The sequence below is a fragment of the Empidonax traillii genome, unplaced genomic scaffold (genome assembly GCF_003031625.1).
Source record: "Empidonax traillii isolate 1590-97213 ecotype Southwest subspecies unplaced genomic scaffold, ASM303162v1 scaffold101:size1699134, whole genome shotgun sequence".
NCBI classification, from domain to species: Eukaryota; Metazoa; Chordata; class Aves; order Passeriformes; family Tyrannidae; genus Empidonax; species Empidonax traillii.
In genome coordinates, this window is record NW_020955294.1 from 1,616,411 (window position 1) to 1,631,287 (window position 14,877).

General features: G+C 56.2%; 1 protein-coding gene across 1 annotated transcript; it reads left to right on the forward strand.

Moving 5' to 3' along the window:
* The first annotated feature begins 2,315 nt into the window (after nucleotides 1-2,315).
* On the forward strand, nucleotides 2,316-12,688 carry SSC4D (scavenger receptor cysteine rich family member with 4 domains). Its single transcript, XM_027882135.1, has 12 exons — nucleotides 2,316-2,357; nucleotides 3,664-3,832; nucleotides 6,106-6,141; nucleotides 6,866-6,897; nucleotides 6,985-7,351; nucleotides 8,301-8,372; nucleotides 8,703-9,017; nucleotides 9,959-10,039; nucleotides 10,295-10,369; nucleotides 10,963-11,274; nucleotides 11,718-11,795; nucleotides 12,372-12,688. The coding sequence occupies exons 1-12, from the start codon at nucleotides 2,316-2,318 to the stop codon at nucleotides 12,686-12,688; spliced, it is 1,896 nt and encodes a 631-aa protein (XP_027737936.1).
* Nucleotides 12,689-14,877: the final 2,189 nt, after the last annotated feature.

The window sequence follows — 14,877 nt, forward strand, 5'->3', positions numbered from 1 at the left end:
TGTAGGAATGAGTAAACAATCCAGCAGCAAAAGCCACGAGGCAGGTGCTGCCTCCTGTGAGAACAAATCCTGTAGCTCGTAAGATCAACTTGTTCTAAGCCAAAAGCACACCAGGCTCCTAAAATTGCTGGGAAGCCTAATATTTCATGAGACTGGAAGACCCAATATGTTTGGAGGTTCTTTTTCCATGATTCTCAAGCCTGCTGAGTCCCAAGAGTCTCACGTTACTCGGCTTTTACTTGTAATGATGGTTAAAATGCTTAAAAGGCTATAATGGTTAGAAATTACTAAATGCACACAATTTAAAATAAAGAGATACCCTGGCTGGGAGCTGAAGGAGACAATGTGAATGTGTAGAGCAGGAGGTGGTGGAGGTGGATGGGAAAAGTTTCCAGCACAGGACATCCTTCACTGCAGGCTAAGAGAGCAAGGACATGGCAGGTCCCTCTAATGTCCTCAGCAGAGCTGCCTTGGACAGCCAGGAAGGAAAAATCCTGAAAAAAGGGGCCTTTAAAGATAACTTCTTGCCCAGGAACAGGCAGGGAGGACCATGGTTCATCTGAGGAGCAGGTTTCCAGATCCCCCAGGAGGGGCAGGAGGTTGGGACCATCCCCTCCTGTTGCATCCCAGTGCTGGCTCAGGCATCGACAGAAATATTTCCAGCCAGATGGTTATTTCTGACTTCCTCCCCAGGTGGGCACTCAGACAGCTGAGGAGGGAGGTGGGAAGGAGCTGAAAAGCCCAAATCCTCTGAAAAAGCTTCTCCCTTCCCCTGAGGCGTAACCCAGGCTCTGCCAGCACCCAATTTAAGGATGTGTCCCTGCCTGCCTCCCTGAAACCCGAGCCATTCCCTCCCCGCCATGTCTCCTTAGCGGTCTTCCCTCTCTTCCCTTCTCTCTCCTTCTTCTTCCTCTTCTCCCTCTCTTTCTCCTTTGCTTTTGGAATGATCTACCCCAGGATGGGATGCAGGGCTGCCATCCTGCTGTAACCCAGCAGCAGCCACCCCAAAGGTGCAAAGAGATGACGGGCTGGAGCTGTTCTGTTGATGGATGAGATCCTTTTTCTTCTCTCTTTTATTATTTTTTTTTAAATTTTCGAAACAAGATCTCACCTAAAGAAAAAATTCCTGCCTTATCTCCATCACCTCTTACCGAGAATATTCATTTCAACAATTATTTTTAAATTTTTTTATAACTAGCCAGCTCTTTCCTTTATTTCAAAAGAGAATAGGTATTTCTGGGATTCGATATACTCACCTTTACACTGGAGAGAAATTATCAAAAAGGTATGTGGATTTATAATGCTTTTTTTTAGGGCAGGGTGGTAATTATAAAAAGTGATCTGGTGGGGTGGCAGCGGATGAAAGACTGATTTCTCCTGAAGTTACTTGAATATTGAAAAGTAGAAGAAGTGACAAATAGAAAGCAGAGGCTCATTGCAGCTGTGGCCAAGGGGTACCAGAGGAACCAAAGGGGACTGAAGGACCTGTAGGGTCTCATGTCCAGGTGGGAGGAGGGAGTTTTCACCATGGGCAAAATGCTGATGCAGGACAGTGAGTCTGCTGTGGAGCATTATTTGGGGTGAAATCAGGGACTTTCTGTGCCCCACATTAGAGCCCTGGTCCTCCCCTGTGAGTTTTGCAGCAGCCACAGCAGGCAGTGCTTGTGTAGGGTGGGGGTGATGTGGGGTTTGCTGCTCCTGCCCTGGGGTGCATGATGGGGGGTGGTTTTACAGGACACATGTAAACACCCTCAGTTTGAAGGGACTTCCAGAAACCCACATTCAGCAACCCTTAAAATCACAGAATGCTCACAGAATCACAGAGAGGTTTGGGTTGGAAGGTACCTTAAAGCTGATCTCGTTCCACCCCCTGCCATGGGCAGGGACACCTTCCACTAGACCAGGTTGCTCCAAACCCCATCCAGCACGACCTTGGAGACTTCCAGGGATGGGGCAGCCACAGCTCCTCTGGGGATGTTAAAAGGGATGTTTTGCTTTGCTGCAGCACCACGATGACTAATTATGGCTTAAAAGTAGTTTTTAATCTCTAGACGTTCTGAAAGGGCCCCAGCATCCCCTGGGTGCAAGGAAGGGTGTTCAGTTTGTAGCTGAACCCTCAGCACTGGGGTGAGGATGGAGAAGCAGGTGGAAGAGCAATGGACAGAGAAGGCAAATCAGGTTTTCCCTCTCTGGGGTCGGCCGTGGCACAGCACTGCAGTGGTTAATGCCCGCTGCCACCCTTCCAGGGAGCAGGAACGCGCTGGCTCCGGCACAAAAGTGGCCGGCGATGACAACGTCCCTGCGAGCAGGACGCGATGCCGGGGTTTGGCCGGGGCAGGGCGGCGGAGGGCCCGTCTGTCAGCCCTGCCCCTCCGGGGGGCGGGGAGGGCCGGTGGGACAAAAGGCGACATTATTCGGCGCTGCAGGAGGGATGAATGGAGTATTGAAAGCCATCACCTCAGCGAGTAGATTGGTTTTCATCCCCCATCACTGAGCCGTCTGTCTGCTGTCGGGTCTCCTCCTCTGGGCAGCGGCAGCTGAGCAGAGAGACCAGGGAGGAGTAACGGGGCCGTGTCCCACCCAAGGAGGTTCCATCCTGCACCTCCATCACCTCTGGCTGGTGCACGAAAAAACTCTTGGTCCGCCATCATCTCCCTCTGGTGCAGGCAACAAAGCCTTGATCTAGAGGCTCTGGAGCCCACTCAACCCACGGGCTTGAGGGACCTTGGCTGGGTGGACACCAGCACGTGATCCCGCCTGGGAGCTCTTCTCATCCTGTGCATGGGAAAACCAGGAGCAGGAAACGGCTGGATGAGGGGTTTCCATGGGAGGGAGGGTTTGGTCACTGGTACAGTGGATTTCAACGTGCTTTCCCGGGTTTCTGACCATCAGTAGATGACAGTAGTCGGTGTGCATCCCTTAAGGAGATGGTGTGCCTCGTGCAGGCTGGAGAGACTAATCTGAGGTCTCTGCTGAGCTGAGCCTGGCTTTGCGTGTGAGAGCATCCTCACGATGGCACTGCTCCACCAGCACACGCTGCCGTCAGGCCGACTGCTGGGACCGCTGGGATCAGGGTCTGGACTGCCAGAGGTGTCACGGCCAGCAGGACCAGCCCCCATCCCCCTCCCGAACAGTCTGTGAGTGACACACAGCTAGAAGCCCATCCCTTCGGCAGTGATTCCTGCAGGGAGCAGTAAATGAAGGGGAAATGGAATCTTACGATATTTAATCTCTTCCCCGTTTTCTGCTGACATTCCTGTTTGCTTTCCATCTTACACCCGTGGAGTTTGCATCTCAATCCCCCAGGTGAATCAAGTCGTCCTACAGACTGCAGAAATTACTGTCTTCCCACAGAAATGCCTGTCCCTGCCTTTTTTTTTTTTTTTTTTCTTTCCTCACAGGATGACAAAGAGCAGAGACAATAGAGGCCTCTGGCTTCCAGTTTCCTTTTGCGGGTGGGATGTGGCCCTTTCAGCTTCACCTTGCCACTCAAAAAATCACCTCTTGTTCTCAATAAATTCAATCAGAATTACTTTTCACCTGTCTTGTGGTCACTGCTCCTGGGAATACTGAAGAGGGACATGTTCAGGGGTCCTGCACGGTCCTTGGTGGGCACAGGTTCTTCTGGCCATCACCACTGACACTGCTATCTGCATTTTTCAGGGACAACCTCCTCTGGATACCTGTCTGCGGGAGGACGGTCGTGCAGCAATGACACTCGGTCCCTGTCTGGCCACCCGGCACGGCACAGGGGGGCCGGACATCGCGGTGCTGCCCCTTTCCTTGATGCCAGCCATGCTCCTCCTCCTCCTGCTGCTTCACACCCCCACCGGTGAGCTCCGCGCTGGGCGGTGTTTTAGGCACCCGCGATCTCCCTCCGGCTCTCAGATTTGTGGGCAGATTTTCTCCATGGGCAGGATTATCATGGTGTCCCCAGCAGCACTGAGGGTGCATAGGGATGGAGGGAGCAGGCCCAGCACCGATGGGAAGATGCTGATGGCCAAAGGATGCTCCTGGGATTGCTCCACAGGACCTGTGGGACTGATCCTGCCGAAGCGAGGAGTGGAATGAGCACCCACCCCCTCAGGACAAGGGTCCCTACTCACTCCTGGCAGGCTGGGAAGCATTTAAATCGAACTGGGAAAAGCCATTCCCGCTTTGGAATGAGGGTCCGCACAAGTGCTGAGGCAGCACAGTTATCCCGGTGTGACCGTACCCGTGTGATTACAGCCAGGCGGTGGGTAACACATTCCTGCCTCAACAAACCTGTGCCAGGGCACAGCCAGCCAGAAAACTGGGAATTCAGATGTAGTCAGACATCCTAATTGAGTTAGATCAGGTTTTGCCTTCCCACTCCCTCAGCTGGAACTTCCCGTGCCCCTCCCGAGCTGCTGTGGCAGCCCCAGCGCCCACACTCGACATGTGGGGACCCTGGGGGGACCCTGGTGGCTCTGCCGCTGTCCCCTACACCGCCAGGCTCTCCCGGTTCTCTTCATTAATGGGCAGAGATTAGTCGCTAACGAAGGGCGATTTGTCCTCCGTTTTGGTGGTTTTGTTTAGCACCGGTGTTTACTCGAGCAATTTCCCTTTTTCTTTTGGCTTTGTGAAGCTGGATCAGAGAAACACCGAGGGCTCTCTCTCTCTGTTCTCAAAGGATACCGTTTTCCCCTCGTTCCTCATTATGGTAGACACATCAGGCATATTTTTTTCAGATCTCTCCTGACTTTGCTGGAGGATGCTCTTAAATGAATATTTCAGAGCTTTGATTTTGACTTAAAGGGAAATGAATATTTATCAATGTCTTTTTATCCACTGCTGCTTCGGCACTGGAGTGGACTAGGTGTTAAAAATCAATACAAACCAGGATGAAAACGCTTTTCCTAGAAACCCTCACATCTCCACATTTTTGGTGCAGAGGTGAGCTGAGTAACCTCTCTCCTGTTTTCCAGCTCGCAGGGCTGCCATGTCCTTTCTTGTTCTCTCCTTCAGAGCCTCTCTGCTCCCTGCCTGTGTAATCCCCACTTCTTGCTGGCATCACAGCATCCCTTTCCAGCCTGCCCGGCCCAGCTGGGGAGGGCAGGAATGCCCGACCAGGGCTGGAGCTCCCTGGCTGCTGATGTTCATCCCAGCTACGGGCAGCATCCCTGCTAACTCATGGATGCATCTAGACAGTTGCCTTATTCTCATTTCTCTTGGGGCTTCTAGGTCTTTCTTTGACAGCCCTGTTTTCTAGCTGACTTAATGGTCTCCCAGGCAACATCCTAGCAAGGAAAAGGGAGGTGGGTTCATCTGCTCAGCTGTCCCCCCAGGCTCATGCTGCCTCTCACGGTGGTGACATCCGCCTCCGGAGCGGCTGGGATTGACCTTCACGTCACTGCTCGTGGGCTGAGCGTGAAGCAGGACAGGGTTGGTCCAAGGCAGGGTGAGAAAAAGAGGCCAAGGAGCCACCATGGGCGTTGATCAGCCCTTGAGTGCTGTAATTAGCATGGAGACATCACAGAATCACGGGATGGTTCGGCTTGGAAGTGATCTTAAAGCTCCTCTCGTTCCAAACCACCTGCCATGGGCAGGGACACCTTCCACTGGGTTTGAAAGGGTTTTGGAAGGTGTCACCCATGAGAGAGGGCTGTGCAGCCACAGCCTCAAGCCTGATGTGCTTCAGATGCCTGAGGAATCTGTGCTGGGCCCTGGCATCTGCCAAGAGCTTGTGAACTCCCAGGGCACCCACAGGGGCAGTGACAGGGATGTCCACAAGGTCCAGCCACTCATTCCCATCCACTGTCTGCTGGATCATGCTGTTGTGACCTCCTGGGCAAGCCAGAGCCCTCAGTGTCCCATGCTGGCAGCACCCTGGGGGGGACCCCACATCACTCAGCACTGGGGCTGACAAAGTTTTTGTGCCTAAATAAATGCCCAAACTGTGGGAGGGGTGCACAGCCCAGTGGGAGGAGCAGGATGCCAGGAGGAGCTTCAGCTTTCCCTTGGAAAGGGTCCAGGGGCTGCCGGGTCCCTGCCATGCCCACCCCATCCCTGCTGCCATCATCCTTCTAGTTCCCCATCCTCCAGGGGTTGGGGAGAGCTGATCCCTTCTCTTCTCCCTTGCAGGCACCACCTCTGAGCCCGAGCTGTTGCAATTCCCAGGTGAGATTCTTCTCTTAAAGTCACTTTTCTCCAGGAAGTTTCGTAGTTGAAAAATGCTCTTTTTTTTGGTAAAAAGAAAAAAAAAAAAGGGGGGGATTTGGGGAATTTCAAGAAGGAAGCGTATTGGTTTGGAATAAAAAGCAGCAAGAAGCTAAATTCATTTTACAGAAAGGAAATAGAGTTTCTTTATTATCCCTATTCCGCTTATTATCCTGAGAGGGGAATTTTGCCACCTCCTGCTGAGTCCCTGTCCCTGTGCCATGCGTCACACACAAGCAAATAATTCCCTTGACGTGGCAGGCCAGGAGCACTTCCATGCCTGCTCCCTGTCACCAGCAGCTTGAGGGATCATCTCCATCCCACCGACTCCCATATGGGATCAGCTCCAGATCCGTTTGTTGAGGCTCATAAGAGTTTGCTAATTGCATCTTGTCACTTGTCACCCATTGTATATCTACACGTGGTGCCTCACATCTGCTTTCCTCTTCTCCCGTTGGGTTATTGCCCATTAGGAGGTGAGATAACGGCACGATCATAGAGTCACACAGTGTTTTGGGTTGGAAGGGACCTGAAATCCCACCTTGTTCCAACACCAACACGACCATGGGCAGGGACACCTTCCACTAAACCGGGTGGGTCAAAGCCCTGTCCAACCTGGCCTTGATGTTGTTGCATCTCATTCATGTACTGAGATACGTTGAGTCTCCGTTTCCTCTGCTTCCAGCAGATGAAGGGAAAACCATGTCCCACCACCAGGTGGGCTTCACCAAGCCTTGTGATGCAGAGAAAGGTCACCATTTTATTTAAGGAGCAGGGATTTGGACTAGTTTTGCTCCCTGTGAGTGTGTTTGTCACCTCCTGGCCCGTTGCGTGCTGAGGGACCTCTCTCTGCCCATCCTCCCAGAGATCCGCCTCTCCAACGGGCCCAGCCGGTGCCAGGGGCGGGTGGAGATCCTCTACAACGGCTCTTGGGGGACGGTCTGTGACGATGACTGGGACATCGTGGACGCCAACGTGGTGTGTCGCCAGCTGGGCTGCGGCCACGCCATCACCCTCCCGGCCGCCATGACCTTCGGCCAGGGGAAGGGGCCCATCTTCCTGGACAACGTGGACTGCAAGGGCTGGGAGGCAGCTCTGAGCGAGTGCTGGAGCCACGGCTGGGGCATCCACAACTGCTACCACTACGAGGACGTGGCTGTCGTGTGCAATGGTAGTGAGGTTGGGTTCCCTGGGGGCAAGGAGAGCAGGGGGTTCCTGGGGGGCTGCAAGCCTTGGGGGGGGGTGCAGATGCTTTGGTGGAGCCCTAAGAATCATATCCCAGTCTCTGTTCTTCTGATCCTGGGTCAGCCAATCCTCCTCTGCATCTTCCTTCCACCCCTCTCCTCAATCCGGGTCACCTCCCAGCTCCACATGCTGGTGCTCCATAAGGTGACCAGCCTGTTTTGTGTTCCTTGTCACTCCCAGCTCAGGGACTTTGCGACCTCTCCAGCGCGATCCTTAGGGAAAGAGCACATGCTCACCCACATTCCTGCCTCTGAGTCAGTCGCTGCCCCGCTGCTCTTACCCCTTTTGACTCGTCTTTCTTTAAGTTGCTGAGCTTTTCAGTAGGAAATGTTCCTAAAGGTGAGAAAAGCAGTGGAAAGTGTTTGAACACGGCAAGTGAAAGTGGAACAACTCCGTGCCGACCCCTATGTACCCCACATGCTTTCCTCCTGTGTAGCTGCTTGGGGTTTGCTCAATCAGCCAGGCATCAGTGAGCACTGAACATGAGGCTGTGCAGACCCAGAGCAACTGCTCAGTGAATCCCTGTGACCTCCAGAAGCAGGGCTTGGAAAAGGAGGGATGGAAAGGCAGAGATGATGGGTTGGCTGGTGGGTTGGACCAGCAGCAACCAGAGAACAGAGAACATGGACTGAGCAGGAAATTGAGTCATGGGGCTGCTGGAGAGGAGAGGTGGAAGGGGTGACGAAGAAGGTCAGGGAGGTGGGTCCAAGGGCGCAGAAGTGGCTTGAACCCTTGGCAGAGAGCTCTGGGCAGGGCAGTGCAGCTGCAAACCCCTCTTTCTTTCCCCGTTGGTGCTGGTTTGGTGCAAACCCTCCTGGAGCAGCAGCTTCAGGGTGGAGCAGCAGCAGGTGCCACCTCTCTGCTTCCCTTTGCAGAGTTCTCACCCACACAAGCCAGCGAAGGACCAACCACCAGGACCCTCACAGCCTCGGTACAGGATGGGGAAAGTAAGCTGCTCGAGTGCTGCTTGCATGGGGGACATCCTGGCTGAGGGCAGTGTCCCCCACCGTCACCTGCTGCCCCTCTTGAGCCCCCCAACTCTCCAGCTCCGAGGGGCAGAACCCTGGGGACCTATCATTGCGCTGGCCATGGCCAAATCCTATCCCAGAGCTTTCCAAGGCTCCCAAGCTGTGCTGCCCTAAAGCACCACCCTCTCCCTGCTCTCCCTCACTCGGTTTCTTTGCCATCACGGGCGCTGCCAGGTCCAGGCACGGTGGCATCGCTGTGCCACGTGCAGGGACACAGCATCCTTCTCACCACGTGCTGCCACCCTCCAGGTGACGGCAGCATCCGTCTGGTGAGCGGGCCCGACACCTGCCAGGGCCGGGTGGAGATCTTCTACCGCGGGAACTGGGGCACCGTCTGCGACGACGACTGGGGCCTGAGCGATGCCAGCGTGGTCTGCAAGCAGCTGGGCTGTGGGCAGGCCCTGGATTACAAGAGCAATGCCTACTTTGGCTATGGGACAGGGCGCATCCTCCTGGACAACGTCAACTGTGATGGCAGCGAGCCTTTCCTCTCCGCCTGCTACAGCCTCGGCTGGGGCATCCACAACTGCGGCCACCACGAGGACGCCGGGGTCATCTGCGCAGGTACCAGGGCAGGGAAAACCCCTGGGACTTGCCAGTCTCCAAGGAAAAATGGACTCAGAGAGATGCTGAGGTGCCCAGGGTTGGCCAGAGACCAGGCTTTGGTGCTGTAGGAGCATCTTTGATCCTTATCCACCATCATCCTGGTGGTCTGGAGCAGGATGCAACACTGCACAGAGAGACTGGGACACGTCTGGAGTGGTGATTTGCAGGGGAAATGCATCTGCCATCCTGCCATTTCCCTCTGCCACTTCCCTGCTCTGCTGGTTGGAAAACAAGCTGCCTGCGTCCGGAAGGAGTAAGCGGCTGGGCACCATGCCAGGCCCAGCCTGCCTCCCCTTCCCCTCCTGAAATGATGTATTTCTGCCATTCTCTGATGATTACTGTTTATAATGTTAATAATCCCCCTGAATTCCCTCATTATCATGGCTAATGATGGGAGCAGTAAGTGCCAGTGCTTTCCCTTTCCCGCTATTAGGGGACAAAGAGGCTGATGCAGGAGAAAAGGGACAATTTTCTCAGGCTGGTCCTTTCCTCCCTAAACATCCCCATCCCCTCTGGCACCTCCCCTGAGCACTGAGCTGATGGCACCATCATGCATAGTCCTTGCTGAGAGGGGCAGAGGATAAGGCAGATTAAAGGGTAGTGAATCCTGATGATAAACCTCCCAGGTGCACGGAGAAGGAAGGTCCCATGCAGGACCCCAGCGCTTGGGCTGGGGTAGAGAAGCCCCATTTCCAGCACCTGGGCAGCAGGAATGTGCAGATGGACATGGTCCATCCTCATCCCCATTGCCCTGGAGCACTCAGACCACAGAATCAACTAGGAAAAAACCTCTGAGGTCATCGAGTCCAACCACCCTGGGTTTGCCTCCCACAGTCAGGATGTTCACAGCTGTGCAGCTTCTCCCTGCATGTCACCTCTGTCCCTCTGTGTCACTGCAGGGCTGGACACGTCCACCATCACATCATTTACCACCTCGGTGGCTCTGGACTCTGAGGAGACAGTCACAGCCACGGCCACAGGTAGGAGATCAGCACTCACTCAGCTGGGATCTCGTTGGGGGGCATCATACCCTCTGTGTCCTGCTGTGACACATCATAGTCACCCCGGACTCCTGCCATGTGTGGGTGACAGTCGGGAGGTGACACTGCCCACGGCAGGAGCTCACCATGGGGCAGCTCTGGTGCTGGTGGCTGCTGGCACCGACTGAACAGGGGCAGTGGGTGCTGGATCTGTCCCCCTCCAATGCCTGTGTGTGCCCACGCTTGTCCCAGCAGTGACAGATGGCAGGGACCAGCCGTCCCAGGCCACCGACGTGGTCACCACCATGCTCCTGACTGTCGAGCAGGAAAGTAAGTGCTCAGCTGCTGCTAGTCCTGCCCGGGGCTTCCCGTTCCTGGAGGGAGGGGTGTCACCCCATATCCCCAGGGCTCACCCTATGTCCCCAGGGGCTCAGCTGACATCCCCTTGCTTCACCCCATGCTCCCAAGGGCTCACCCCATGCCCCCAGGGGATGCTCTCATGTCCCCGGGAGTCACCCCATAGCTCAGGGGCTCACCTCACGCTCACAGAATATTGCCCCACGTCCCTGAGGAAGTTGCATCCCTGCCCCCAGGGGTTTGCCCCACATTCCCCCAGGGGTTGCTCCCATGTCCCCAAGTGTCACCCCACAACCCAGGGACTCACCCCCGTGCCCACAGGGTTTTGCCCCATATCCTCAGGTGTTTGCACTGACATCCCCACGTGTTACCCTATAACCCAGGGGATCACCCCATGCCCTGAAGGTTTTTCACCCCACATCCCTTGGGGGGGGGGGTTGCTCCTACGTCCCCCCGAGGGTCACCCCATACCCCTGGAGGGTCAGCAGGGGACATTGGACCTCCCCTGTGGAGCCTCGGTCTCCCCCCCCACCGGGAGTCGTGGCTGTGCCGGGGCCCCCACGCAGGTGGCGGCGTGCGGCTGGCGAACGGCAACGGGAGCTGCCGCGGGCGGGTGGAGGTGCGGCACCGCGGCACCTGGGGCACCGTCTGCGACGACGACTGGGACTTCCCCGACGCCCAGGTGGTGTGCCGGCAGCTGGGCTGCGGGGCCGCCCTCGCCGCCACCGTCCTCGGCTCCTTCGGCTACGGCAGCGGGCCCGTCCTGCTGGATAACGTGGGGTGCGGCGGCGGCGAGGCTCGCCTGGCCGACTGCTTCCACCTGGGCTGGGGGCAGCACAACTGCGGCCACCACGAGGACGCCGGGGTCATTTGCCGAGGTGAGAGCCGGGGAGGGCCCGAGGGGCCGCCAGCTGGTGGCCGGGGAGGAGAAGGGGGATCTGCGGTGAAGCTCGGCTCAGTGGAGTGGAAAACCGACGAGATAATGGGTGTGGGGAGGATTGTGGCCGTGCTCTGGGGAGCTGCGGGAGGTGGGGGTCTCCAAAATGGGGTGGGGGTGACTAAAGAGCACATGGGATTCCTCCTGCCTGTGGAGGACAACAGCAGCAATCTGTGCTGTGGTGCAGGTGACGGTTGGAATGTGAGTACAACCTCTGGTCTCTGTGCACTTCCAGGGAAGTGCAGATGCTGCACATCCCACCCAACACATCCCTGCATCCATCCCCAGCCATCCCACGCTGCTGCTGGGGGGGCTCTGTCCTGGCCCTTGGGGGGCACAGGTGTCCCCTGAGTCACTTTCCCCACCCCTTCCCCACTGCACCAGGTGCTGATGACACTGGAGAACATTATCAAGAAGCCACTGCTACAACCACCACGTTGGTCCCAACTCGTCCCAGGGAGGGTAGGTACTGAGGTGTCTCTTGAGGACCTGGTGCCAGCCCTGGGGATGCTCCACACTGGCACGGTGTGGAAACAGAGATGGCTTGGGCATAGGCATGGGCTTTGGCAGTACCTGAAGCACCCACATGGAGCAGGCCATGGGAGGGGGAAAAGTGAGTGGCACCATTAATTCATGGCCTCTCCTGGTGCCCCCAAGGTTCAGGCAGAGGTGACAGACCTCTGGTGCTGGACCATTGGGTGTTCGATATTGGATGGGAGAAGAGATGACAGACCTCAGGTGATGGACCTCAGTGGGGAGGGGAGGTGATGGACCAAAGGGGCTGAGGCAGGAACAGAGGTTATTTTCTGTTCCTTCAACCTGAACATCCACCACAATGCTCTGGGGGTCACTCAGATACTGGCAGCTGGTCACCCCCCTGTGCATCCAGCTGTGCAATGGCAGCGGGGGAGCTGTGGGCACCAGCAAACATCTGCAGAGCCTTGGAAAGACCAGAGCTGTTCCGAGGTGGCTGAGAGGGGGGGCTGCAGCACTGGGATGGGCAGGGGCAGGGGCTGCCTCACCCCCTGCCCTCCGCAGGGTCCCTGCGGCTGGTGAATGGCAGCCACCGGTGCGAGGGGCGCGTGGAGATGTTCTACCTGTCCCAGTGGGGGACGGTGTGCGACGACGCCTGGGACCTGCGGGACGCCAAGGTGGTGTGCAGGCAGGTGGGCTGCGGGCACGCCGTGGCAGCCTGGGGGGAGGCCCGGTATGGCCAGGGCACGGGCTACATCTTCCTCGACAACCTCAAGTGCAAGGGCCACGAGCCCTCGCTGCTGCGCTGCTCCCACATCCGCTGGGACGTCCACAACTGCGACCACTCCGAGGATGCCGGTGCTGTCTGTGACATCCTATGACCACCCCCCCCCCAGCAGGTAAGGGTGCACAGGGTGCAGGTGGTGATGCCCACAAAGAGGGGCTGAACCCTGACACTCGCTCTCTGCCTCAGTTTACCCCCTCACCCCAATGGTTTGAGCCCCCTGTGGGTGTTTGGGCTCTGAGGATGGGAAGAGATGGGTGAGGACTGGGCTCTCCTCAGCCCCTGAAATGCTGGCTGAAGGTTTCCCTCCCCAGACCTCCCCTTGGAAAAACAGAACTGCTTTTGGTGTGAAATCTTGTTGGTTTCAGCCATTTCTTTTAAGAGAGGAGGAGAGAAAAATGGACTTTCTGCTGTGAAAATGACGTTAAATTGTACTCAGAAAATGTAAAAAGGGGGCTGAAATCTCACCAGGATGTTCCAGTGGCTCTGCAGCGAGTTGCTGCTGTTCTACAGTTTGCTTTGAAAACCCCTCTTAAATCCCAATACCAGCTTTTTCTTCCCATTTTGGCATCAGAAATACCGATCCCTCCCTCATTTCCATGCAGCAGAAATTCAGGCGTTGGATCTCACGCCATCTGCAATCCTCATGCCCATTTCCCCTGTTTCTTCTGCAAACCGTGGAGTTTTAGGAGACCTCATCTGAGATTTCCCTTCCATGGGGGGGCTTCAGCACAGCCTGTCCCTGCCCAAAAAAATCCCTTGGGGAGTGGGAAAGAATGGGGCTCCTTGTAGCCTTCCCATCCCTCTCCATCCCATGCAATCCAGACATGCTGGCTTTGACTGCTCCATCCCATAAGCTCCATAATGCTCCGAGGTGCCCAGGGCAGGCAGGGAGCTGGCAGACAGGACACAAGCAGATGGAAAACCATAGGGGAGGCCCCAAATCCCTTCCCAGAGCGAGGAAGGGAACCCAGAAGCCCGATCTCTTCCCAGTGCTGTGCCTTTGGGGTAAAGGCTGTTTCCCTCCCAGCTCAGGTGGAAGGACCCAGCCTGCAGCACCAGTCACCTTCACCACCAAGTGTTTGATTGGGATACCAGGAAAATGATGTCTGTGTTCTCATGGATGGAGTGTAAGGGTGAGGAAGGGCTCATGCAGCAGCACAGAGCAGGTCCCAGCTGCTCCCTCTGCTGCACTCACTCCTCTGTTTGTGCAATCCTTTTGTTAATAATAGACTGTGCATATCCCTGGGTTGGTTTTTTTGGTTTCCCCATATTTTCTTATATATGTTTGGGTGTTTTTTTTTTTGTGAATAAATAAAAGCCCTTTGGAAGTGCTCTGAGACCTGACTTGTCTCCCTGTCACCCCCTCAAAGCCCTGGGCAGGAGTAATGCCCCAAACCTGGAGGAGAAGGCTCAGCTCTTGCTGCCAAAAATTGGTGCAAATCCGTTGCTGGCCCCCAAGCAGCCCTTGATTCCCACCCAGCTGGGAGCCCAGCATGGACCCCTCCTCACCCTATCTCTGGGGGTACAACCATGACCCCCACCAGGCTCGGGGTTGGTTCCAGCTGTGGGTTTGTTCCCGGTGGGATTTGCCAGTCATGTGGGCTGTGGGGTGGCCCTGGACCCATGCCAAGGCTGATGTTGGCTGCCTCCCCTCCACTTCCCGTGGGCAGAGCTTTTCCAGCACTTTGCCCCCTGGCCAGATTTCCATCACTGAGGGGGTGGAGGGGAAACTGCAGCACGGCAGCATCTTCCAGGCAGGCTATGGCAGAGAAGCTTGACTTGGGCTTGCTGGGGCCCTGGGAAAGGGCAGGGAGGTGGTGTGTGAATAAAACCTCTCCTTTCCCAGGTCCTGCACGCTCCACTGCCCAACCAGTTGCCCCCTCACCCCTCTCCTTGCTTCCTGCCTCCAGAACAGCTGGGCAATGCCTGGGTCCTGCTGGGAGCAGGAGGGGGACAGAGCTGTCCCCGGCACTCCCCAGGCCCCCTTGCAGCCCACACCAGCTGGGGATGGGTCAGAGGGTGCTGTGGGCTCTGCCAGCTTTGCTGACCCCTCCCCATGGCTATGGGAGGTGGGGAGGGATCTGGTGGCCAGGAGCTGCTTGGGAGGCTGCTGCCTCTTGGGGTGTTGCAGGGAAGGAAGGTGAGTAAGGCTGGATGGGTTTTCCCTGTTTTCCTTGAGGACTGTGCCTTGAGCAGGCAAAGCCAGGCTGGATTTTGGTGTTACCCAACACCCTGCTGTTCTTGGCTTTAGGCTGGGAAAGCAGGTCCTGCTCTCCTGGAGCT